The sequence below is a fragment of the Cornus florida genome, unplaced genomic scaffold (genome assembly GCF_030987335.1).
Source record: "Cornus florida cultivar Cherokee Brave unplaced genomic scaffold, ASM3098733v1 CherokeeBrave_3.0.0_Hap2_Chr11, whole genome shotgun sequence".
NCBI classification, from domain to species: domain Eukaryota; kingdom Viridiplantae; phylum Streptophyta; class Magnoliopsida; order Cornales; family Cornaceae; genus Cornus; species Cornus florida.
In genome coordinates, this window is record NW_026775581.1 from 103,875,777 (window position 1) to 103,901,991 (window position 26,215).

The 26,215-nt window shown below is 37.9% G+C and overlaps 2 protein-coding genes across 3 annotated transcripts in view; one reads left to right on the top strand and one right to left on the bottom strand.

Moving 5' to 3' along the window:
• The first annotated feature begins 282 nt into the window (after positions 1-282).
• LOC132283264 (3beta-hydroxysteroid-dehydrogenase/decarboxylase) lies at positions 283-23,286 on the top strand. Of its 2 annotated transcripts, none has more exons than XM_059785197.1 (13): positions 283-416; positions 1,508-1,765; positions 2,035-2,124; positions 2,233-2,366; positions 3,148-3,318; positions 4,698-4,823; positions 6,785-6,864; positions 13,134-13,332; positions 16,421-16,526; positions 18,815-18,989; positions 19,733-19,889; positions 22,646-22,712; positions 22,912-23,286. In XM_059785197.1, exons 2-13 carry the CDS (start codon positions 1,534-1,536, stop codon positions 23,046-23,048), a joined length of 1,674 nt encoding a protein of 557 aa, XP_059641180.1. In that variant the 5' UTR covers positions 283-416; positions 1,508-1,533; the 3' UTR covers positions 23,049-23,286. The 2 variants fall into 2 exon arrangements, with proteins under 2 accessions (XP_059641180.1, XP_059641181.1); XM_059785198.1 differs by lacking the exon at positions 283-416 and adding an exon at positions 453-687.
• A 743-nt stretch (positions 23,287-24,029) lies between these two features.
• LOC132283263 (endoribonuclease Dicer homolog 3) overlaps positions 24,030-26,215 on the bottom strand; it is a 29,702-nt gene continuing 27,516 nt past the window's right edge. Inside the window, exons 23-25 of the mRNA XM_059785196.1 lie at positions 25,336-25,558; positions 24,655-24,766; positions 24,030-24,479 (exon numbers count right to left, since the gene is read on the bottom strand). Of these exons, the coding sequence (XP_059641179.1) occupies positions 24,272-24,479; positions 24,655-24,766; positions 25,336-25,558 (543 nt within the window). The 3' untranslated portion in view covers positions 24,030-24,271. The remainder of the gene's footprint in view (positions 24,480-24,654; positions 24,767-25,335; positions 25,559-26,215) is intronic.

Below are 26,215 nucleotides of genomic sequence, written 5' to 3' on the forward strand. Positions count from 1 at the left end.
CAAAATTTAAATTTATCTTAAGAAATAAAGAAAAAAAAATATAGCTGATAAAAAAAAATTACTTCTATATTAACTATTAATAGCAGGTTCAAAACATTGCTGATTTTAAACTTTTTTTTTTTTTCAAATCCGTCCCAATAGGACAGGATGGGCGGGTTAAATTATAATTGTATTATTTTTTTTAGAAAAAAAAAAAAAAATACAAGGCTCACTAATCACCCGATTCAGCCCAGCTAATAGTTCCAAAAATAAAAATATAGTACTAAAGAATGTCTGCTAATTTAAACCAACATTATACGTGAAAATCACTGCCCAAGTAACTTTGGAGACCAAATTGCCCTCTCTTTTGTTTGCTCCCACAGATTATAAGCAAGGGTACCGGCGACCGGCGAGAAGTGTTCCGGCGGCAAATACCAGTATGTATATTTTTCCTGAATCGCTTTTTCTTCTTCACATCCAACACTTTATCTATCTATCTATCTATCTATCTATCTACTTATCTCACTCAAACAAGGCAAGAAAACGGCAGCTACCTAGGTGTTTCTTGGCGGCGAGAAGATTTCTGGCACGGCATCTGATCTCTCTCGTCTCGCACCTCTCTCTATCTCTCGCATATATGATCTTTCGGGCAAATGATCCTGTTTTAGTGACCACAGTTGAGCAAAACCCATCACACCATTGATCAAAGTTAGTATCTAGAACTGCTGATTAGAGACACTGACTGGTTTACAGTTACAGAGAGTGTAGTTAGTCTTAGTTTAAGGACTTGGATTTGGGTGCGAGAACAGAGGTTCTCAAGTGGATTTATTGGTTCTCTCGAACAGATTTTATGGGGTTTGCTCTTTGTTTTTTTAATTATAAATAATTGGGTATTTCTCAGGATTGATTTTTACATAATTTTCATAATGTTAGATTAGGTTTCTGCAAATGGATCTTAGATTGCACCGCATTTTGATCACCATGGTTAGATTTAATACAAATTTATTTTTACATTCTATTTCTCTTTTGGTAAATTTGATTTTTCAGCATTCACATTCATTTGATTTATTTTATTTTTTATGGTTTTCTTTATGTGATCAGTTTCTATGATTTTCAATGTAATAAAATTCGATGTTTATGGATTGATACTCTTGTGTGTAACTTGACTGGTTTTGTGGCGCCTTAATATTTTTTTAGGATTGTATTTTTGCTCTTCTTTTTCTTTCATTAAATAATTGGATCTTTGTTTTTCTTTTATGTTTTTGACCATTACTTTATTATTTTTTTTGGGGTGATTTGAGATCTATAATTGATTCATTTATAACTGGTAATTCAATTGGGTTTTGAGACGTTTCACTCTAAAGCTATCATTGTTGGTTTGATTTTGACAGATTGGAGATGCAAGTAGGTAGTTTAATTTTAGACCGTAAGACAATGTTTGTTTCACTAGAAAGCTATAATTTTTGGTTTTGTTCTCAGACCAACAAATGCTGTTTATTCCTGAACATGGTGTGTTCTTTATTTGCAGGGCATAAATAAATAAAAAAGAAAAACATGGGTGGGGAAGATAGATGGTGTGTGGTGACTGGGGGGAGAGGCTTTGCTGCTAGGCATTTGGTGGTGATGCTCATCCGATTTGAAATGTTTTCAGTCCGTATTGCTGATTTGCCCCCCTCTATCAAGCTGGACCCAGACGAGGAGAAGGGCCCCCTTGGCGAAGCTTTAAGGTCAGGCCATGCACAGTATATATCTACTGATCTTCGAGACAAGTCCCAAGTACTTAAAGGTTACATTCATCTGCTCTTATATCTATATGGATTTCCTTTGTCCACCTTTCTTTTTCCTTTTTTTTTTTTTCTTTTTTCTTCTGTCCACGACATATAAAAAAATTTCAGAGAATTTCGGATTCTTTGTTTTACTAGCCTTGGATGGTTAAAACATGTGTTTAAAAAATTAGAATTAACACACTATTACATAGATGTAAAAGTTTTCCTTGCTCAATGGGTATTCTATTTCATTTGTTGACCTTATCTTGCTTATTATTTGGCTCTACAGCTTGCCTAGGAGCTGAGGTTGTTTTCCACATGGCTGCTCCGGATTCATCCATCAACAACTACGACCTCCATCATTCAGTTAATGTTCAAGGTAAAAATACCTCTGTTAAGAGTTTTACAAATTAAACTTTAACCTGCTTAAAAAATTCTGTCACCCTTCTGTTTCTAACATCGATACGTATTCAACTGTGATCTGCAGGAACAAAGAATGTAATTGACGCTTGCATTGAGCAAAATGTTAAGAGACTTATTTATACTAGCTCTCCTAGTGTGGTCTTTGATGGAGTTCACGGAATATTTAATGGGGATGAATCATTGCAGTATCCAGCTAGGGTATTACCTTCAACATAATTGTTTGCCATAATTACCTGTTGTAAATTCAAGTATGAATTGTTAATTGTGATTATGAGCAGTGTAAAAGCTTACAACCTTATTTGCTTATTTGATTGAACTTGTTTCATTGGTTGACATAGCATTTGGAGCACGTTTGAGACTGTTGCTTTGGATGATTTCTTATCAATTGTTCTCATAGCATTTCTTCATCTTCTTTTCAGGATGATATTTAGGTCAGTTTATAATTTATAGGAAAGAAACATCTACTTTCTTCTCATCATAAACTGGTCATCAGATTTTGTTGACTGGGGAGAAAGTTATAGGTCAATGGACCACCAACCTCTTCAATATTTTCAATGAAGAATTTCTATGTACGTGTTTCCAGTTGCTCTCTCCATTTCCTTTTTTCCTCAATGTCTTTCCTGTCTAGTCTCCAGAGTTTCTATATAGACATATAAGGTGAACACAGTTCATCCATTTCAAATGCTTCCTTATTTATCTCTATGCTTTAAAGTGGAGGATTAAAGTTACTATCAATAATAGCATAATTTAATCAAGGAATTTTGTTTCACATATGTGTATGTGTTTGGGAATTGTGTGTTGCCGTAAATATATTTGTTGCGTTATCCTCAATTTTTAATCTCATTGCCAGCATTTTGTGTCTTCTTTAGCTAATAATTAGTTACTTACCCAAAAAAGGAAAAAAAAGAAAAAGAAAAAAGAGAAAAGGCTATTAAAAATTTATCTGTGTTAAAGAATTGTATCTCTCCAATTGTTTCAGCACAACGATTCTTATTCAGCAACCAAAGCCGAAGGAGAGGCACTTGTCATAAAGTCAAATGGTATGAATGGGCTTTTAACATGCTGCATTCGTCCTAGCAGCATATTCGGACCTGGTGATAAGTTACTTGTTCCATCTCTAGTTAATGCTGCAAGGGCAGGGAAATCCAAGGTAATCAAGTGTATTGTCCCAGCTATTTAATCAATTTTTTAGTGTTTCATGAGCTGGTTCTCATAATGATATATGAATTCAGTGATGTGATAGTGGACAACTAAATGTCCTGTAAATGACCTATAAGTGACAACTTTATACATCGTTGCACCAAGTGTGTGTTTGATGTCAATGACTGTGCCTTATGCGGGAACTCTTGTTGTCAACCTGTCAAGTGTCAACGAGTCAGTTTTCATAAAATTCACCTCGACCTAACATAATAAAACTTCAGCCATTTTCATATAGTCATTTTAATACCAGGCCATTTCAGCCCACTTAAGTACGGGAAACCATATTTTTCTTCAAATCCATATTGTCCAGTCCTTGCTAAATATCATGTTTGTCATGTGCCTACCAATTATTTTCATAAGCATCAGACACGTTTGGTTGGACAAAGATATCTAATAATTCATGTTTATTAATATAATTGTGCATAGAATGACTGAACTGCCTATGTCCTATACTCTGTTACATTAAAATATTATTTTACTACAGAAACTAAAAGAATAATATTTAACTAATATGAATATTTAGTTGTATTCCAGTATATTTTGATAAATCCTCCGTTTTAGGCACTTACCCGCACCTGATACATGTACCCTAGTCCATGTAGGATAGATCTTGGCAGTTCCATGAGTGTTATCAAATATATATATATATATATATATATATTTCCCTAAAATAGTTGTTTCTCTATTAGATAGAATTATAACTAATATCATAACTAATTGTATCTCTCCATCAAGCAAAATGAAGACCCTTCTCCTTTTTCCTTTCCATTCAATTCAGAAGTGGATAGAAAGGAGGAAGGAAATAAAGAGGCTCTTCATTTGCATTTGTATACTATATAAAAACACAGTGATAAAGTAGAGTGACACCCGTCCCCTTCCTGCTCAACCAAATAGATAGTTCTCTTTTCAATGAATGTTATTGGTAATTGGACAGTTTATGTCATGTTTAATCTTTGGGTAATTAGTTTACTGGTAAAATGGGGTTGTAGCCTAGTGGTGGTTCCTCACCTTCTAAATTAAAAGGCTGAGGAAGTCTCCATAGGGGCAAAGTGGGTGCGTGAGTTTCAAATAGGAAAAAAAGTGTGGTTGTGTAATTGATTGATTAACCAGATGACTACGATAATATATTTTGGTGCCTTTTACATAGATCGTTCTTTATGGAGCCTATGACTAGTTGGTTACGAGATACTCTTTGACCATTTGAATATTTGTTTTTGTATTGGTGAAGAGAGGTGTATTTTACATGTTCTCGATGATCTTATATCACATTGCTTTTGCTTTAGTAAATTCTAATATCCCTTTTCTGTTTGTTCTACTTTAAAATTTCAGTTCATCATTGGTAATGGCAATAACATGTATGATTTCACTTACGTTGAAAATGTGGCACATGCCCATATATGTGCTGAACGAGCTCTAGCATCAGAACGGATGGTTTCAGAGAGTGCCGCAGGAAAGGTAGTATTTCAATTGTTTTCAGCTCTTACTGTTCTGTATAAGTTATTGTATTCTACAGATTAACAAATGCTTTGAAAGAAAAATTAACAAATGCATCGAAAGAAATGGAGCATATGTTACTGTATATTCAAAGCATCAAAAGAGGTACTAACCCTTGAGAACAAACAATAAAAACTGTTGACAACGAAGTTTAGAGGCCCATAGGAGTCTCCATAGTAGGGCCTCTAATCTCCTCCATGGATTTACAATCTCTCTCTATAACCCAACAAAAAAGAGTGCTAATAATAGAGAATTTTAACTCCCCCATAGGAGTCTCCTTTCCTTCGAAGGACCTCCTATTTCTTTCAAGCCATAAACACCACCAAATGCAAAGAGGCGTAACCCTCTAAAAATCACGGACTTGGGCCCCCACCATACAACGTCGCCAAGCCTCAATCAAATTCTGGGGGATTTGGGCATAACCCACTGAACCACAAACAAACTCAACAGTAAGACCCAGCAATCCCAAGCCACGGGGCAATGCAAAAGAAGGTGATCAACCGTTTCCCCATCTCTCTTACACATGTAACACCAATTGACCACTACCTGTCTTCTCCTTCTTAAGTTGTCCTGGGTTAAGATCTTCCCTAACACCGATCTATAAATTTTGCAATGTAGAGTCTTGGTGTCATATTCTAGCCGTTCATTTATGTGGTAAATGATGAGATAAAATCTAGAAAAAAAAGCTATTGTTTTGCATGTTGTACTTGGGTATTTAACCTGTTTTGAAGAATCTATTTAACATAGGATCAAGACATGTACAGCCAAGACTATGGTTTCTCCGGAGATCTTCATAACCAGAAACACTAAAAGGTTCTGAAGGACCGTAAAGTGGTGTTAACACGTTTAGTGATACATATAACTTGTTATGAATTAATCCCTTATGTATCAACTGTGATACCACTTATTAGGAAGTAATCCGTCATTCATTCGGCGCAACGAAAGCACACACAACAAAATAGAGATCTGAACACCACACGACATACAAAAAATACAAACACACAAACATACACAATATTTAACGTGGTTCAGCCCCACCTGGCCTACGTCCACGGAGAGAAGAGATTCCACTATTCATCATTACAGAAGATATTACTATGGTAGATAATACACGCTCAATGTCTCATCAGAAATTACTCTGGTAAAGACTTTGAACACCGGCCCATGTACACGCACTCTCAATACTTTGGCATGGTGTCAGATACCTAAGTCTTCCATGATCTACCACTCCACGAGACCTCCGCTCGCCATCGGTGTTCACCACACAACATCATCTCTACCCCCACACACTCACATATTTCTATGAGACTATATCACTCTACCCTTCATCCTCACAGTGCCCTCTGCACCTTCTTTTCTCTCTTCTATCTCACCTTCTTCTTCTCTGCTTTCCTTCACCATGCACTCCTACATTTATAGGACATTCTTGGCCGCCTTTAGCCAACAGGAAATCCACCGCCTGTCATCAGTCAACCATTTCAGCTCCTTGTACAATCTGTTTCCTCATTTCTTAGTTGTCACTTTTCTTCCATCACCAGCTACACCATCTCCTTATAATCACTCACTGTCACGTACACAGGTAGACCACATCCAAACATATCACTCATCCAATTACCAAAACCCACATCACTCTAGCCAATTACCAAATTCCACATCAAGCAACCAATACATTTTAGGTCATCAATGAATTTTGGCCAACATCTAATATAACTCGTGAGACACACTGACAAGTTTCCTTTTCCTAGATCCTCACTGGAATATCTGATCTCCTAGAATTCAAAATGCCTTAAAGCACCTGATAAAGACAAGCTGAGCAATGTATTTGGCCCCTTAAGCTAGGGTTTTAGGAGTTTGTTTAGGGTTTCTCAGGTCTGTATGAGTCCTTGGATTGACAAATTTGTGATATCATGCTGGTTTTTCAGGCCTACTTTATAACTAATATGGAGCCTATCAAATTTTGGGAATTTTGCTCGCTTATTCTTGAAGGTCTTGGCTACGAAAGGTACTCTTCTTCTCCCTTCCGTTCTGACTCTATGCATCCAATTATCTTGGGGTGGCTTATCATGTTCAGGCCTTTTAAACACTAAATTCTATTAAGGTGTTTTAATTGGGGGACTTGGCGCCGGTGACTTTACCCTTTCACTTTCAGTCAGTTAAGAGTCACTGTTGGAAAACAGAAACATCATGAAGTATTAAATATATGCTAAAAGAAAAAGGAATTATATATTAAATGCTTAAATGTCTTGCCACCTGCTAAGAAGGGTGAAAAGCTAAGAGATGATGGGAAATCACAAGCCTGCTTTTTCAGCTTTTCCATTCCCAGAAAATTGAAGAACAGATAACAGTTTCAAAATATGTTTGGCAGTTTGGCTGAAAATTTTCTGGAACTGTTTTTTGAGAACTCAGTTGAAAAGGCATAATTTCAGACATCAGCCTTTTGTTGTTCCCGAAAACTAGTTTCTGTCTTCAGAAAACTGTTTTCAGGTAACTAAACCAAACAATCTTTACAATATTCTTAGCTCACAGATTACACAAGCAAATTTTCTCTTCCCGCAGTTATCTTTTTAATTCTTGCGTGTTCCTTACTGTCAATTACATTTTTTCTGGCTTATTGTATGATGCCATGTAAAGTAATGCTTATTAGCTATTGAATTAAATTGGACCAATGGATTGATTGTCTTACATAAAGAATGAACCAAGTTATAATCACGCGCACCTATATTTTGATTTTAGACGGGAAATCTCTATCACTCTCGCTTTCTCAATGTGAATGTAATATTGTACTAAATTGTAGAATTACTCCCTAATTTATGACAGTCATTCCTTTATTGACAATTCTTGCTTTAGTGCTTGGAATCTTCTACATAGGATTCTTCTTGTAATTGCATATCCATGGTTGGCTACTGGCATAGATTGATATTCTTATCATTGACTAATAAATAGGCAAGATGATTCTGAGTCTCTCACTTCTGTATCCTGTCTGCTTCTGAGAAGGCATTTACCTGATTATCAGGTAGTGATGACATAAGTGCTAATTTATTTAACTGCTGTCTTTGGCATAAATGTTAGCGACGCTAGGTGCTAGCCTTTAGTTGCTACTTACTAGGTTGGATTTGTTTTTGATATTACCTTTTAAATGTTCCATCATATAATAAGCCATAACCGCCAAATGTTCCATCATCTAACAAGCCATTTCTTACTTAGGTTTGCCTCTGGGTGCTCCTTCGAGGTGTGTGGGGATTTGGGATCCAGTTGTGGATAGATTTGAGAGAAGGTTGGCGGGTTGGAAGAAGCAGTATCTCTCCAAGGGCGGCAGGGTCACTCTGATTAAGAGCACCCTCTCTTGTCTTCCCACTTATTTTATCTCTCTTTTTCAGATTCCCTCTTCAGTTGCGAAGAGGATTGAGAGGTTGCAGCGTAATTTTCTATGGGAGGTTAGAGGTGAAAAGTTTAAGTTTCATTTAGTGAGATGGGATCAGGTTTGCAGACCAATTCGGAATGGTGGGTTGGGTCTCCGTAAATTGGTGCCTTTTAATAAGGCCCTCCTTGGGAAATGGTTGTGGAGGTTTGGGGTGGAGAGACATTGGCTTTGGAGGAGGGTTGTGGTGTGTCGTTTTGGGGAAATGAGAGGAGGGTGGAGTTCATTGGAAGTTAGAGATCCTCGGGGGGTGGGGGTCTGGAAATTTATTCGGAAGGGTTGGGATGATTTTTCCAAGCACATTCGGTTTCGTCTTAGAGATGGGAGGAGGATTTACTTTTGGGAGGATGTGTGGTGTGGAGATATTCCTCTTGCTCTCGCCTTTCCTCAGCTTTACAGGATTGCTTCGGATAAGCAGGCCATGGTGATTAACTGTTATCATCTTGATAATGGGAGATTGGTTTGGGATGTTCGATTCAGGCGTTCCTTTCAGGATCGGGAGATCGAGGAGGCCATTCCTTTCTTAGAGTTGTTGTATCGCCAGAGGATTGTGGAGGAGGGTTCGGATTGTTGGTCTTGGGTTGCAAACTCTCAGGGAGTTTTGAGGTGAGGTCTTTCTTCAGGTGCCTCTCATTAGTTCCCGGAGTTCGTTTTCCTTAGAAGTCTGTTTGGCGTTCCAAGGCTCTTCTCAAGGTGGCTTTCTTTGTGTGGACTTCGGTTCTGGGTAGGATTTTAACCCAGGATAATTTGAGAAGGAGAAGCCAGGTGGTGGTCAATCGTTGTTTTATGTGTCTTAGTGATGAGGAATCTGTGGATCATTTTCTCATTCATTGCTCTTTGGCTAGAGAGTGTTGGGATTGGATGCTTGGCTTATTTGGTTTTTTTTGGGTTATGCCAGGATCTGCTAGAGGGTTGATTGAGGCGTGGAGAGGTTGCCCTGTGGGGGCTCTCAGTCAGGATGCGTGGAGGGCTACGCCGCTTTGTGTGTGGTGGTGTATTTGGCTTGAAAGGAATAGGAGATTCTTTGAAGGAAAGGCGTTGTCGATTTCGGTTCTTAAATTCTCGATTATTTCCATTCTCTTTTGTTGGGTTTCAGGATCATAGATCGTTGGAGGAAATTGTTGACTTTTTGGCCTCTTTGAAGGCTTGAGGCTTTTGTGGTCTTTTGTGTTTTCTTGGGTTCCTTAATCCCATAAAATTACAAAATTAGTGGAACCTTAATCCCATAAATGCATTTTTTTTTTTCCTATCAACAGTTCTCAAGGGTTAGCCCCTTATGTGAATATACAGTAACTTGTGAAATGTTTTTTCACATAATGAAAGTAACTTATAGAACCTGAAATTGACTTGTGGATTATTGTAACGGGTGGGCGCTTGCCCATTTACCAAAAAGCTCGAACTATTGTGTAGTGCTGCATACTCACTCATTTATACCCAATCACTTTCCCATCCGATTCCGATGTGGGACAAATGACCCTTGTTACATTCTCCTCAACCCAAACTCACAACGCCCTCGTTGTGGCTCGGGCCACCCTGCCTACCCGGGCTGCTCACCCAGACGCCTTCCGGGCCGGGCGCTTGGCGTGACACCGGATCAAAGACTGGGTCTGGCTCTGATACCAACTGTAACAGGTGAGCGCTTGCCCATTTACCCAAAAGCTCGAACTATTGGATAGTGCTGCATACCCACCCATTTATACCCAATCACTTTCCCATCCGATTCCGATGTGGGACAAATGACCCTTGTTACAATTATCCATTAATTAATTTCCATAACACACTGGGGATCCATATGCCCAAAACAATGGACATCTTATGTCATGTTTGGTGGAGTTTCCTCCTCTACTTGATGGAGAGGATGGGGGTCAGGGGGCGATGGAGGAGATGGATTCTTTTTTGTATCTCTAGTGCTCGTTTCTCTGTCCTTGTGAACTGAGCTCCGACTGGGTTTTTCTCTAGCTCGAGAGGCTTGAGACAGGGGGATCCGTTTTCTCCTTTCCTTTTCCTTTTTGTGATGGAGGCGCTTAGTAGATTGTTGAAAAGGGTTGTGGAGCTGGGTTTTTTGAGAGGCTTTCGGGTGGGCAGGGATGTTGCTAGTCAATTGGAGATCTCTCACTTGATGTTTGCGGATGTTACTTTAGTTCTTTGTGATGTTGAAGCGTCCCAGCTGCGACATTTGAGATACGTTTTGGTTTGGTTCCAAGTTATCTTTGGGCTTAAGGTGAATGTCGGAAAGAGTGTTTTAGTGCCGGTTGGGGATGTTCCTGATATCGAGACTTCTATTCAGATTCTTGGATGTCGCACAAGCTTTTTCCCCATTTCTTACTTAGGTTTACCTTTGGGAGCCCCTTCCAGATGTGTGGGGAGCTGGGATCCGGTGGTGGATAGATTTGAGAAGAGGCTGGTGGGTTAGAAGAAGCAGTACCTATCCAAGGGGGGACAGGTCACTTTGATTAAGAGCACCCTTTCTTGCCTCACCACTTATTTCATCTCCTTTTTTCAGATTCCTTCTTCTGTGGCAGAGAGAATTGAGAGATTACGATGTAACTTTCTTTTGTGTTGTGTTGTGTGTGTGTGTGTGTGTGTGTGTGCTGGGGGGGGGGGGGGGGGTTTCAAGTATCATTTGGTTCGTTGGGAGCAAGTGTGCTGTCCTATTCGGAGGGGAGGTTTAGGGATTAGAAGGTTGTTGCCTTTTAATAAGGCTCTTCTTGGGAAATGGCTTTGGAGATTTGGGGTTGAGAGGCAGTGGCTTTGGAGGAGAGTTATTGCTAGCAAATTTGGGGAGAGCAGTGGTGGATGGAGTTCTCTTGAGGTGCATGGTCCTAGGGGGGTGGGGGTTTGGACTTACAGTCGAAAGGGGTGGGACGCTTTTCGCAAACATGTTCGTTTTCGGATCAAGGATGGTAGGAGGATTAGATTTTGGGAGGACCTTTGGTGTGGGGAGCTTCCCCTTGCTCTTTCTTTCCCATGACTTTTCAGGATTGCTTCTAATAGGCAGGCCTTGGTGGTTGACTGTTATCATCTTGATAACGGAAGACTAACTTGGGTTGTTCAGTTTAGGAGGCACTTTCAGAATTGGGAGATTGAGAAGGTCACTCGTTTTTTGGAGTTACTGTATCGCCAGGTGATTTCTCATGGGGATTTTGATTGTTGGCTTTGGAATCATTACTCTCAGGGTCGATTCGAGGTGAGGTCTTTTTTCAGGTGTCTTACTGTTGGTGATGGTGATCCTTTCCCTTGGAATCTATTTGGCGTTCCAAGGCTCCCCTTAAGGTGGCATTCTTTGCTTGGATTTCTGTCTTGGGTAGGATTTTAAGCCAGGATAATTTGAGGAGGAGGAATCAGGTGGTTGTCAAACGTTGCTACTTCTGCCTGCGTGATGAGGAGACAGTTGTTCACCTTCTGTTGCATTGTAGCATGGCTAGAGATTGTTGGGATTTGATGATCGGATTATTTGGGGTCCCTTGGGTTATGCCCCGTTCCGCTAGAGGATTGATTGAGGCTTGGAGAGGTTTCTCAGTTGGGGCTCTCAGTCAGGATGCTTGGAGGGCTACGCCTCTCTGTATTTGGTGGTGCATTTGGCTCGAGAGGAATCGGAGATATTTTGATGGAAATGAGAAGCCTATTTCTATGCTTAAGTTCTCCATCATTTCCATTCTTTTTTGTTGGGTCTCTGGGAGAGATTATCGTTCTGTAGAGGAGATTGTTATTTTTTTGGCCTCTTTGAAGGTTTGAGGCGTTTTGTGGCCTTTGTTTCTTTGGGATTCGCTCCCCTTTTGAGCGCTTTTTATAAAAATCGTACTTATAAAAAAAAAGAAAGTTTATGTACATTTATTGTTATACATGCTCTCTCATATACTCACTCATACGCATTGCCTACATAACAACTACTATATACACCAATATCCTATGCCTATATTTGTGTCTATAGTTTCTTACATGATTAGTTTGCATTTTATATATTGATAAATTATTTTTGAAAAAATTTGATCAAATGTTAGAGATGAAATGAAGATTATATATATATATATATATATATATATATATATATATATATATATATATTTTTCATGCAAAAGATTTAGCCAAAAGTATTCCATTCTGTAAATTACTATAGTGTTTATTTTCATGCTCTTCCAGCTCCTTCATGAGATCTTGTTGCCTAGGTTATTGCACATGGAGCTTTTGGCATAGTTCAACCTGGATGACTTAAGGAAAAAAAAATTAAATGTGAGATTCTTGTTTCTAGAATATAAAAATGTTGCTCATTCTTTTCTTGCCAAGGGAGGAATTTTAATTATATTATATATATTTGTGCATTTAAGTATAAAAAAATCTCCAGACTGGCTACTTGGGTTATGCAAACAAAATTGTTGATAGATGGAGACAAGGGGCTTTTGGAGGTGAAACATTGAATCATTTCACTTGAAAGATTACGGATTTGGGCAGCTCCTTAGAAGTGGAGTTCAATGCGTGTTTAGTTAGCTTATGGCTGACACATGGGCCTAAAAAGGAGTAATTACCCGTTTTAGTTTTAGAGGTTAACACTATCCCCTGTGCTGTGGTTTTGAGGAGTGTTTTTCGGGGAGTAATTTTCTTTTATATTGTTTTTTTTTTTTTTTAATTCTTTCATTTTTCTTTGGAAGGGCCTCGTCTTTCCCTTGTTCCCTTTCTCTTTCTCTAATGCAATTTCTTGTTTTCTATCACATATAACATAAGAAATTTGTATTCTCTCTTTCTTCATATTTTTTTATTTATAATAACATATATTTGTTGAGGAGCCAGAAATTACATCATATATATATATATATATATGTTTTTTTTCTTGCTTTCTGATTTTATGTAGTTTGCAGGCCAAGAATTAAGATTCCTGTCTTTGTTATGATGCCAATTGCACGTATTGTGGAATTGACATATAAGCTGTTAGCACCCTACGGAATGAAGGTTCCACAGCTAACACCATCAAGAATCCGACTCCTCAGTTGCAGCAGAACATTTAATTGTTCAAAAGCAAATGATCGAATTGGCTACACACCCATTGTGCCACTTCAGGTTTGTGATCCCATAAAATGAGTAAAGTTACACCTGATTTTTCTAGCATGAGATAATAAAACTGTAATTATTATCTTAAATGAATGAATTCATTCTATTTGAGAATACTTATGGGAGAACTTGAATGAATATGCACTAAAATTTCTATTGAGGTTGAGAGAGACGTATTTGATGGTGTTCTCGTAATTTACAGATAACCCTAAAAATCTGATACACACACACACACACACACAAGTATAGCTTATTTACAAGATAACCCCAACTTTTTCCATTAATTACACTATTATCCAACTCCCCCCCTCAAGTTGGAGCATAGATATCTATCATGCCCAACTTGTTACATAATTCTGAAAACTGTGACTTTCCTAATGCCTTAGTAAATACATCTCCCAACTGATCTTTGGATCTCACTTAAGTAGTAATTATCTTCCCAACTGATCTTTGGATCTCACATAATTAGTAACTACCTTCTTGCTCATCACCAAGTCTCTCACAAAAATGGCAATCTACTTCGATATGTTTAGTTCTCTCGTGAAACACTGGATTGCTAGCAATGTACATAGTGGCCTGATTATAGCAAATCATTCTCATAGGCATGTCATTGGAAAACCCATCCCTTGTAAAAGAGATTTTACCCACATCATCTCACAAGTTGTATGAGCCATTGCTCTATACTCTGCCTCTGCACTTGATGAAGAACACTAGTCAATGATGACGCAACGATGAACACTGACGATGATGATGACGAACACAACCAAGACCAACACTGGTCGTGTGAGAACAGAAGATGAAAACCTGAAAGAAACTCAATCTCTCGATGATCACGAAGCCAACACACAGGCACAACGATGACACCCTCTTTGCGCAAACAGTGATGAACAATTTAACGTTAAGATCGGTGCTCTGATACCATGTTGAGAGGTTGAGAGAGAGAGACGTATTTGATGGTGTTCTCATAAATTACAGAGGCCTAAAAATCTGATACACACACACACACAAGTATAGCTTATTTACAAGATAACCCCACTTTACCATTAATTACACTATTATCCAACAATTTCCATATAGGTTCTGTCATGTTTTGCTGAACCTATATAAATCTTGGAGCCTTGCATTGCTGCAATCAGTTTGCTTGTGAAATGCAGTAATCTGGATTTCCGATTGATAATCACCCCTTGGATGAGCCACTGGATAATAAATTAACTAGGTTAACGGTTCCCACACCTAGAACCCCAATTAACCTCTTGACACAAACTGACGCCAAACTCTCCACTCAAGTCTGCAGGCTGATTGTCTGCTCGTCAGTAGACTTTACTCCTCAAGAAACCATTTCTCCAATGGTTGTCCTTCTTTTTGATCAAATTCCGATCGGTTGAATTGAATTGCTTCGATATGCTGATGAACTCCTCGTTGATGGATACTCAATCACATAGGATGGTGTTTGAGCGAACCTTAAGTTGAGTAATTGGAAATTTTACTCTCTAGAATATTAGAGGCTTAGAATCATATTCTTGGCTAATTATAGGAGGCCCTATATTTTGGTAAGTAAAATCCTTTTAAAATTCTGACTTGATGGAGTTTCTAAAAATATTGTTCCGCCGGTGCATATAACCCAATTCAACACTTAAATCTGAATGGGTTAAGTGTTTATTCAATTAAGTGCATTTGATAACGCAATTTTAGTATCACTTAAAAAATGTCACTGAAAATGAGTTAAAATTTTAAGTGACATTGACTTCACTTATCACTGAATGCTGAACACTTCTAATATATTTTATTTTATTTTATTTTTTTCTTTTCTAAATTTACAAATAGTCAAATACCACTTAAAAATTCAGCTCTTAATATATATATTTTTTGATAAGTAAGATTTTATTGAAAACGCTCAAAAAGAGGAGCGGATCACAAAGAAACACAAGGGCCAAAAGGCGCCTCAAACCTTCAAAGAGGTGAAAAAAACAATAATTCCTCAATAGATCTATAATCTCTCCTTGAGACCCAATATAAAAGAGTAGAAATAATAGAGAATTTAAGCATAGAAATAGGTTTCTCCTTTTCCTCAAAATATCTCCGATTTCTCTCGAGCCAAATCACCACCAAATACAAAGAGGCGTAGCCCTCCAGGCATCCTGCACGAGAGCCCCAACAGAGACACCTCTCCAAGCCTCAATCAACCCTCTGGAGGAACAAGGCATAACCCAAAAGGCACCAAATAATCCAAGCATAAAATCTCAACTGTCTCTGGCCATGCTACAATGCAAAAGAAGGTGATCAACTGTCTCCTCATCGCACAAGCACATATAACATCGATTGATCACCACCTGATTCCTCTTCCTCAAATTATCCTGGGTTAAAATCTTTCCCAGGACGGAAGTCCAAGCAAAGAAGGCTACCTTAAGGGGGGCCTTAGAACGCCAAAGAGACTTCCAAGGGAAAGGGCCTCCGGTGCCGACCGAAAGGCACCTAAAAAAGGACCTAACCTCGAAACGGCCCTGAGAGTTAGGAACCCAAATCCAACAATCCAGTTCCCCACTAGTACTTAATATTTTCAGTACTTAATTTTCAGTTTTATCAAACAACACCTTTGAACAATACCCTTAATGGTTCTCTTCATCAACCGACGCTTTGATCAATGCTCTAAGGATTTCACAGTAATAGCTTTGTGATCCTTCAATCGGTAATTGATGCTCTCGGGACCTCATTCAATGGATCAACCAATTCATGTAGGCTCTTTGTTTCTCAATAAACATTCAGTTTTAAGATTTGTAGAAATCCTTTATTTTTGAAAAACATTTTATTGTAAACACTTTTATAACAAAACTTTGAGCCTCTTCAAGATCAAGTTAGGTCATTCTAGGTCTATCTAAGGTCGATTTACCTGTGCACTAGATATTGAGCATTTTGATTTCTCGTCGTGTTCTTTGCAAATCTTTGTGTGCATTGTTTTCAGTGGTTGTGCTTATATGACTCATTACACTACACATTACAACCAAAGTTCTGAGTAGGAAATTGCCAACACATGACTCATATACTTAACAATTTTAATTTCCTGTATGATGGTTTGCCTATTGTTTATGAATTTCTGCAGGAGGGTCTCAGGAGGACAATTGAGTCATACCCACACTTGAGAGCTGATATTCAACCGAAAAGGCATGGGCCATCTAAAGCTTCTATATATCTTGGAAGCGGAAGGGGTATAAAATTGTTGATTCCTTTTTTCTCATTAATAACATTGTTATGCCTGCCTGTTGTACGTCCAAATGCTATTAATATCCTAGATACATTCAAATATTTTGTTGCAGAATGCAGGTCCATGTAACCATTTATTCTGTCTATTCTCCCCCCTTCCCCTTCCCCACCCCCCGCGCACGCGTATTGTAGGAATGCTATATACCCTAGATACTTTCATAAAATTTCTAGCAGAATGCTTTGAGGGCGGCCATTCAACCTAAAAGGCATGGCCCATTTAAAGCTTCTATATATATTGGAAGCGGAAGGGGTATAAAATTTGTAACAACCCACTCTACCACATTGTATGATATTGTCCGCTTTGGGCCCAAGACCTCATGGTTTCGTTATTGGGTTTTACCCCAAAAGACCTCATTCCAATTGGAGTGTACAAATTCCACATATATAGCACTTCCCCTTTCCACACCCAGGTGATGTGGGATTGTGCACCTGTTTGGGCGAGTGCACGAGGCACAGGCAGGCTACCACACTAGGCAACCCTAATTAAGTTCGAGTTGAAAATTTTCAACTCAGACCCAACTTTGATTATAAAAATAATTACCCAAGTCTGAAAAAAATCAAATCTAGCTCGAGTTGGCCCTGCCCAAGTTGCACCTTAGTTAAACAGTTAGGTGTCTTAGTGAGGTTGTATAATAGTGCTACTTTAGTATGTTAAAGATACCTAAAAAGAAGGGAAATGGGAATTAAAATCCATCCAGTTGATAGACAGCTTGTGATTTTGTAATAAAACCAGTTGGTCTCCATACTTGTCCCAATTGGATGAGGGACGATCATTATGTAGATTAATCTCATAGCTTTCCTGCTCTCATCGGACAGGTATGGAAAGCTTATAATCCTGTTTGATGAAGTTTCATGCCTAACATTTGGGCCAGGTATAGCTTTGCATATATTCTCTTAGTTCAACAGTAGTTTTGTAATAAGCTAATGCGCATATTAATATGCATAAATGCGCTCCTTTAAATGGCTTAATTGGATAACTTGCCTGGGATGGGGGCAGAGAACGTTGAGAAAGATGAGGGACGATCATTGGGTATGTTAATCTCATAACTTTCCTGTCCTCATCCAATTGGGACATGTATGGAATGCTTATAATCCTGTTTTAAGCTGTTTCATGCATATTGTTTGGGCTAGGTTTAGCTTTGCACATCTTCTATTGTTCCAATACCATTCCTAGTCTTGCAATTAGGTGTATATAAGCATATCAATATGCATCAATACACTTCTTTACAGGGGTTGGGTAACTTGCCCTGGGTTGGGGTGCCTCATTCCAAGATCAACCCTTCTCCATTAAGGCATTTGTTTTGTTGTATAGGATTCATTTTCCCCCCTTCTGAATGGAATGATTCTTATCTATGTAGTACATATTCTTTAATTTATTTTATATATTTCCATACTGGAAACTCCAGTATGTATGTGTTGCACAACTTCTAAAGGAATGACACTTGTCTTTCATTTTCTTTTGAGATGCCATGTCATACACCTCATGTTTCAAGCATCAATTCTAATGTTCCTTGTTATGTGAATTATAATTCTGATTTGGTTTTTCATTTTTTTTTTTTTTTTTTGAAGATTTTCCTTTTAAATGAGGGCCGGTCAATTGATTGATCCAATATAGGCAGAGAGGGACCGGTCATGAATGTTGACATGCCAGTTAGTTGTTAGAAAAACCTACTCTATCTGGTTTTGCAGATTAAATGTGTGCAACCATAGAGGCAAAATGGGTGTGCATTGCTTGCTTATCCCCCTGGGGACAAAAAAGAGAATTTTTCTAACAACTAACTGGCATGTCAACATTCATGACCGGTCCCTCTCTGCCCACCAACATGAATTTGACATCAGAACAAGGAGAAATAATGCCAAGCTGAGATATGGTCATAAATTAACCTTAAACTCAAATAGTTTATTGTTTGATTAAAAAAACTGGCCCCAAAGAGGCAAATGGTTGGAATTTATCTTATTTTTTATTCTAATACATGTTTGCCATTGGAGTATCACTGAAAGAAGATAAAGGGTTGAGCTACACTGTCTCAAACATGGATATATATATATATACACACACACACACACACATATAAATATTTCAAACTTGGATAATAAAATTGTTCCAAATTCATTTGATCTACATTACATATGAAATGATTTGTGAATAGGGATCCAACATCACAAGAAGTGTTCCATAATTTTCTTAATCTGTGTATTATTTAACAGTTCATTATCACTGCTCATTTTGCAGTTGCTGACACACTTCTTTGGAGGGATAAAAAGCAGTCACTCACCACATTGTTAATTATGTTCGCATTTTACTTTAATTTTATAGCATCTGGATATACCATCATCACTGCAGTATCACGGCTTCTTCTGGCGGCATCGATCTTCTTGTTCATTCATGGCAGATTACCTAAGAAAATGTATGATGCCTTTTATTTTTGAAATTTTAATATACAAACTCTTACGTAATCAAAATTATTAATCTTACAATAACAGCAACAATTTGGATGTGTGGCGAGATAAGAAAGGGTAGATTTAGAAATAGACGCATTCAAGAGATGGTTGAAGTGAAACCATTGGAGATGAAAGGAGAGAAAATTGATTAAGATGGTTTGAATGTGTGCAAAGAAGACCACTAAGTGCACCTATTAGGAAAAGTGACATGGTCTACATTGAGGTGAGGGTAATGCTAGGGGAAGGGAAAGATGAAAATTAACATGGGTATAGTTAGTAAGGAAAGATATGGTAACATGGGAGTTTGACTGAGACTATTGTGTTAATTAGAACAAAATGGAAAAATAGGATTTATGTGACCTACCCCAAGTAGTTGGAAAAAAGGTTTTGCTGACTTGTATTTTTTTTTTTCTGATAAGTAAAGATGTATAAAAAGTGCTCAAAAGGGGAACGCATCCCAAGAGAACTACTGTTTTGCTAACTTGTATAAGAATATGATATTCATCAGAGGGGCAGAATTTCATAACTTTTCTGTATGGCCACATATGCAAATCCATCTAGTGTTACCAAGTCATCTAATAGGTGTAATCCATAAGCCCTCCATTCTAAAATGGCTGTTTAATAGTGAAATGATATGGTTCAATGGGAAAGACAAGCATGTTTAAGAATGCAAACTCTTGGCTATAAATGACACTTCTTATTGGTGCAGATTGGGATATTCAGTTGAAAAAGTTCCTGAGTCAAATTTCCATTTCTCAGAAGAGATGTCGCACCGAGTGGTTGTGTCAGTGGCCTCATTGTGGAACTCTGTGGTAAATGGTTTAAAATCTCTTTGCAAAGGGAATGACTGGATGCTATTCATCAAGGTATTTTGCATTGCATTAATGTCTTATCTGGACTTTGTGTGTTTTTAGTTGTTTCTAATTCATGAGCAGAGTGTGCTGGGAACATAGGACTTGGGGGAAAAAAATGTGCTGGGAAATAGGGTTTCTGGTTTCTTTTTCTGATGTTCTACTAATAGTAATATTATTCAATAATCGTCTGCTACAAGATCCAATTAAATAATCTGGAGAATATTGCTAGTTTTCACCTTAAACAGCAAATTTATTGCTGATTGTTAACCAACAGCCATTTAAATAGTTGCCAATCTAATTATGATGAAATGGACAGGAGAAGTTACCTAGGTCTTTTTCTCTGGGTTCTCTTCTATTTATAACAAAGTAACTTTACATAAGAGAAGCAAACATTTAATGATGAAAGTACTATACTTATAAAAGTAGTGATGACATTTCCAAAATGGGGAACATAATGATGGCTGTTTCATGTTGCCTTCCTAATTTGATTATTGTCGCACCTCCATTGTGCGTGGATAGCTCTAATTCCCAAGTAGCATTGAGATAGGGGAACAACTTGGGCTGGTTTTGTAGGGTTAGCAGTCAACCCAGGGTTGATCGAAACTGTGTACGACTCTGCACAAGCCCAAACGAGTCTGAACTATGCAATTCAAGTCCAACTCGACATTTAACAAACTCGGTTTGTGTTGTTCAGATTTGCGAACAAAGATTGAAGAAAATACCGAGGAACATTTGGACAACAAAGTATGGAATAATCTCCTGAAATCCATATACTTACATATAGTCAAACAAATTTTCAAGCAAGAATGTGTTAGCGAACTATTGAGCCTAGTTGAGGGATTGTTTGAGATTGACTCGTTTGTTAATCAAACTTGTGAATTTTGTTTGAGCTCGATTCGTTTATTAAATAAATGACACGAACTGAAGCCCTAAGCAAATGGAGCGCGAGCTATTCCATGAACAACTCAGTTCCTTCGCAGCCCTAACAATCCTATATCTTACCCTATATCTGAACAAGCTAATATATTAGTCACTTTTGTCAGGGATTGAGTGCCCTACAAAGTCTTTATTGACATTTATTAAATAAAATATGTTTGAGATGAATTATTGTATTGAGTAGTTCAAAGAGTTTTTGATCTAATTGTCCATTTATTATGATAGGATGAATTTACATGCACAAAAAGTAAAGGCACGTGCATAGGAGATATAAATTCATCGATATTCGTAATTATTAATGTTCGCACTCAAAGGAATATAATTGGACATTTTATTTCATGAGTATAACTGTTGGTTTCTAACTGGGTGGAAACACCAATTGGAGTGACCTAATGATTCTGTCGTTAAAGCTAATTGAGACGATCATGTTCCACTCAAATTGCTTCCGCTTTATAATTATTTCGGGCTACCCAACAACATTGTCATGCTGCATTGATAGGGATGGCAACGGGCGGTTTGGGGCGGGGATCTCATTCCCCATCCCTGCCCCCGTTTAATTTTCTTAGCCCCAAAACTGCCCCAAAACAAATTAAAATTTCACCCCCCCACCCCATAACCACCCCCGCCCCTTGCCCATATAACCAATTAATTCTCAAAACCTAGAGAATGGGAAACAAACCTGAGCTGATTTGTAGGAATTGAGCGTGCTCTCAGGGGCCTACTTGCGCTCCTAACTGATCTTGAACTCAGCGAGATAACGATGATAATCACCCTCAATCTTCAGGTAAAAACTATGGAGTTCCCAGCGGAAGCCAAAGGGATAAGCCTCAAGTCAAATAGCTTGAGAATACTGTCACAGATGGAGGAGAGCTCGGACTCGATCTTGGATATGTAGTTTCTGATCATGGAGACGTGGTCCTCGTTGCAAAGGCTCTCCTCCTGCTCAATCGGGAAGAGCCGATGCCGAAGACGAGGAGGTATGCGGTAGCAGGAGACGGTTTTGGCGGTGGAGGTGGAGGAGGTGGAGGTCGGCTGAGGCAGTCGTTATCGATTCTTAGGAGAACGAAGAGAGAGAAGATGGTGAAGGAGGCCGCCTTAGGACTTGTTTGCGGGATGTAGTTTTGCTTGGTTTCGTTCTCAGACTCAGTGATGGCCACCTTAGGAGTTAGTACTAGGGTTTCCAATGTATACTGTATGTATATATATTTTAGGCTAGTTTGGTAAATACTATTACATGGGCGGGGGTTAACTTAGTAATTTCACAATATAATCGGGGCGGGGAGGGGCGGGGGTGGGCAGGTTTATTTCCTCATCCCCGTCCCCATTTAGATAAATGGTTCCCCAAAACCGTTTTAAACGGGGTGGGGTGGGGCGGGGATTTTTGCCATCCCTATGCATTGAGATATAATGTGCATAGTCTTATTAATGATTGTCATTCTGCACATGTAATAGGAATGTAATATGTTGCCCCTGTTGTATCTCCATAACCAGCCAATAATCAAGCTGATTTAAATTTCGTTATTGCCTTGTCTATTATCTGTTAATTATTGAAGAATATACAAGGTGCATGAAGACAATGCCCTTTCATCTCAATGGATATTTGTACCATGATTCTGTCTACATAAGCCATTCTTTTATTGTAAGTTTCTGTAACTGAAACTTAAACAGAGATATTGCAAGTCATGTAGATTGTGCTATAGTTAGTGCCCTTCCTCTAGAAAAGAAAGGTGCAACAATCTTGTGTTCTGTCTCTTACCATACTTGATATGCTTATCCTTTAGGCAATTTTACTCAATTATTTCATGCATTTTCTAAATATGCTGATGAAACAGGTGGTTCTTTCTCTATTGGCGCTCATTCTCATCGAAGCCATTTCACTGCAGGGCTTGTTTGTTTTAGGTTTGTATTCTTTGTCTACATTGGTGCGTCTTTTAGTTGCCTACATAAATTTACATTTTGACAGTTCTTTCGATTTCAAGTCAGTTCAGAGATTTCTTTTTTCAAGACATTTTGACTTATATAGCATTTGAATTACTGCTGCAGAAGTTTGGGATTTCATTTTAGTTTTGATCAGAACCATCTTCTTCTTATTATACAGGACTTCCCATTGTCTTTGTTGCTTTTCTTGTGTATGAGAAAAAGGAGGAAGAGATTGATGGTCTGGTTCTGGGAATTCATTCATTTGGATGCAAATTAAAATCCAATATTGCCAAAAGATTAAGCAACTCCAAGTAATTCAGTAGTAGTGGGCCATCAGCAAGCCTTTGCTAAGTGACATCGCCAACTTCATTATATGCTTGGAGCTTTATAGCTGGTGTGCAGGCGATTTCAATGTGGCAACTGGCAACACTGTATTTGTTTCTTGTGACATAAATTTTGTTCTTCTCTGGTTATTTTTTAATTTTATTTTTGTTGTTTTTTACAAATGTACTCGACTCTCTAATTAAAATACGATTTTTATTTTTTGGTTGCCCTTTTTTTCTTTTTATGATTTTGGCCGGACATGGTGAATGTTATGTTTTACATGGACCATCATGTTATAGAATCATGGATGCTGGCAATGCGAGTTAGGACTGTATGCATACCCTAAAATGTGATTTACAAGCGTCCCAAAAACTTAAAGCCACTGGAAACTTGGTAAAGCAACAGCTCGTAGGCAAACTCAAGCATAGGGTTCCTTACCTTGAAAGGGTACCATGCTAGTAGTAGATCGATTTCAAGATATGGTTCATTAAGAATGAATCGCGAAATGCTTGGTTCTTAGTTCTTACATATAATTTCTTTTTCACTTTACCAAAATAAAGGGGAAAAAAATCTATGGTTTTGCCCAGCCGTATTTAAAAATTAAGAACTCCTCTCGCATAAGAAAAGATAAGTACTAGTTTGTTTTGTCAGATTTTTTGAAATTCAACCCATAATTTAGTTAATTTGATTGTTTCCAAGATAAAGTTATATTTTATAGTCTTGAAATACTCTAATGTTCTATTTAATTCATTAACAAAACCTATTTTCCTAATGTTGTTGGATGGCCACACATCACCCAAGTCAGCCAGTCTCCTTTAAACAACTCTCAGGCTCTCCAATGTTAAAAGAGTCACAAAGATTAGGTAACCCCCTGGACCAATTGTAGCCCAAGTGGTGGGTGAGCCTCATGGTGGGGCGTGAGTGCCAGTGTTCGAGCCACCCATCCTCCCCTTCCCCTCTAACCCATCGCCGGGCAAAAAAAAAAAAAAATGTCGTATTAAAAATTATTTACAAAATGCGAAGGAAATGTACAAGATGCTATATGATATATACACAACATTATTCTTACTTACATCCTCCCTAAAATGCTCTATTTTATGAAGAATAAATAGGGGGAGGTCAAAGATTGAATGGAAAATGGCCTCCATCGTCGAAGATGGAATGGAAAATGGCCTCCATACTTCACCAACGAGAGCTTTCCTTGTCGTTGAAGCTCAAACAGCATCATCAATGATGAGCCTTTTTTGCCGTTGAAGCTCATACAGCATGAGGAGTGCCGCAGAGTCGAAAGAACTCTTCTTATCAGCTCTTTGCTCTCCAGTGAGTTCGAAGACACCAGAGTCAGGTATGGTCAACGTGATTTTAGAGGCAAAACTACTAAAACCTTGTCTTTCAGCGCGTCCATTAAATTGTATGGGAGTTCTGTACAAGATGACATCACACAGAGCCCAATTTTAGAAATGAGTGTTGCTAAATTGAAGGGAAGAAATTTCTATAGCTTTACGTATTGAGAGTCAACAAATGTCGAAGCGAATAATTTAGAAATATCAAATTGCAAAAGGAACTTGATTGATGAGTAAGACTTAATGGGGCAAACCTTGATTTGTGTTCTGTTGCATCAAATGTAGGCATTGGCCATTGCTGTCTCTTGCAAAGCTCAAAAAGTGACTTTCGAGGTCCTCCTTTGTTCATGTCAATCGATGCAATAACTGCCAAAAAGGGAAGTTACTTTCATTACACCAAATTATGAAGATATGCTGAGGTTGCTCTATTCAATAATGGAAGAGTACAATTGCACACTGGTACTCATAGCAGCACCCTCATTCTTTAGTAGAGCAATTGGTAAAACAAGAAGAAAAATTCAAAAATAAAAAAAAGGAAAAAGACAATGACGAAGAAATTAACTTGGTCCTTCACTCAATGAGTTCTCAGGAAATATATAATGCAGAGAATATGCCGTTTTTGTACAGGACGGAATGTAATCTACTCACCATCTCCTACAGACCCATAATAAAATCTAGTTCTATAATGTTACATGACAAATCAGCTTGAATACTAAACACACGTAATTATTTTGAGATACTATGGAATATTGTACAAATCCTAAACATATAACTGTTCAATAGATGATTTTATTTTGTCCACTGAGATATCAGATCTGCTTGAAGTTCCATTATGGAAGTATCTAACAAGCAGTATCTAAACTCATGTATCGGTTTATTTTATTATTTAACCTTTAGTATCAAACTGAAGCATGAGAATTAAGATCAGTCTGTACCTGGAATGTTTAGCTTGGGATCACAAGCTTTCCCAGAACTGTCATCGCTGAGGGTAGTAGCTCCGATCAGCTTTGAGTGCAACTCAGTGGTAGTTTTCTTTTGCCTTTTGTTGCATATCGTCTCTGTTTGGCCACAATCAGTATTACTCGAGTCTGGGAAAGACGGAACACCAACATTATCAGGGCCCTGTTTTCTCCTCTTTGCATATGATATTCCTCTATTCTGTTTCAGATTTTCAAAACAAGAATTACAACATTAGAATAGTATGACGGATGAAAAGTTGACATGAAGATGGGATATGCAGCTTCTTTAGTCAACAAACAATACTAGTTAATAGCCAAAAATTCTCTATTCTTTGGCATCTTTGCTATGTTTCATGAACAAGCAAAGCATCAAAGACATACAGCCATCATGAAACTGGAGCTAAGTTGTTAGTTCATCATACTTCACAAGAAGCATTAAACACATGCAATTATGTTGGGATATTCGAAATTAGTGTGTAATTAGCGCACAGGGAATTTTTTAAATGTTCCTTATTCAATAATATAAATAGATTGGGCATAGAGATGTCAGATATACTCTTAAACCCTGTTCTTGATGTCAGATATACTCTTAAACCCTGTTCTTACTTATCTCTTTTCCTCTCGTTCTCTAATGCATCTCAAACCCTAATTTTGAAGCCCAGTATCAATACATGTTATATTTCAACTAATTTTAAGAAGGAAATATTTTAGTTTATTTATTAATTTCATTACAAGAAGGAAAATATCTAAGTTTATTTGTTAATTTACTTATTCGTTATGTTTGGCTAAGCTCATTAAATCTCCAAGTAATTTTCTCATCAAAAAAATCACCACAAAGAGAGGGGATACCAGAAAA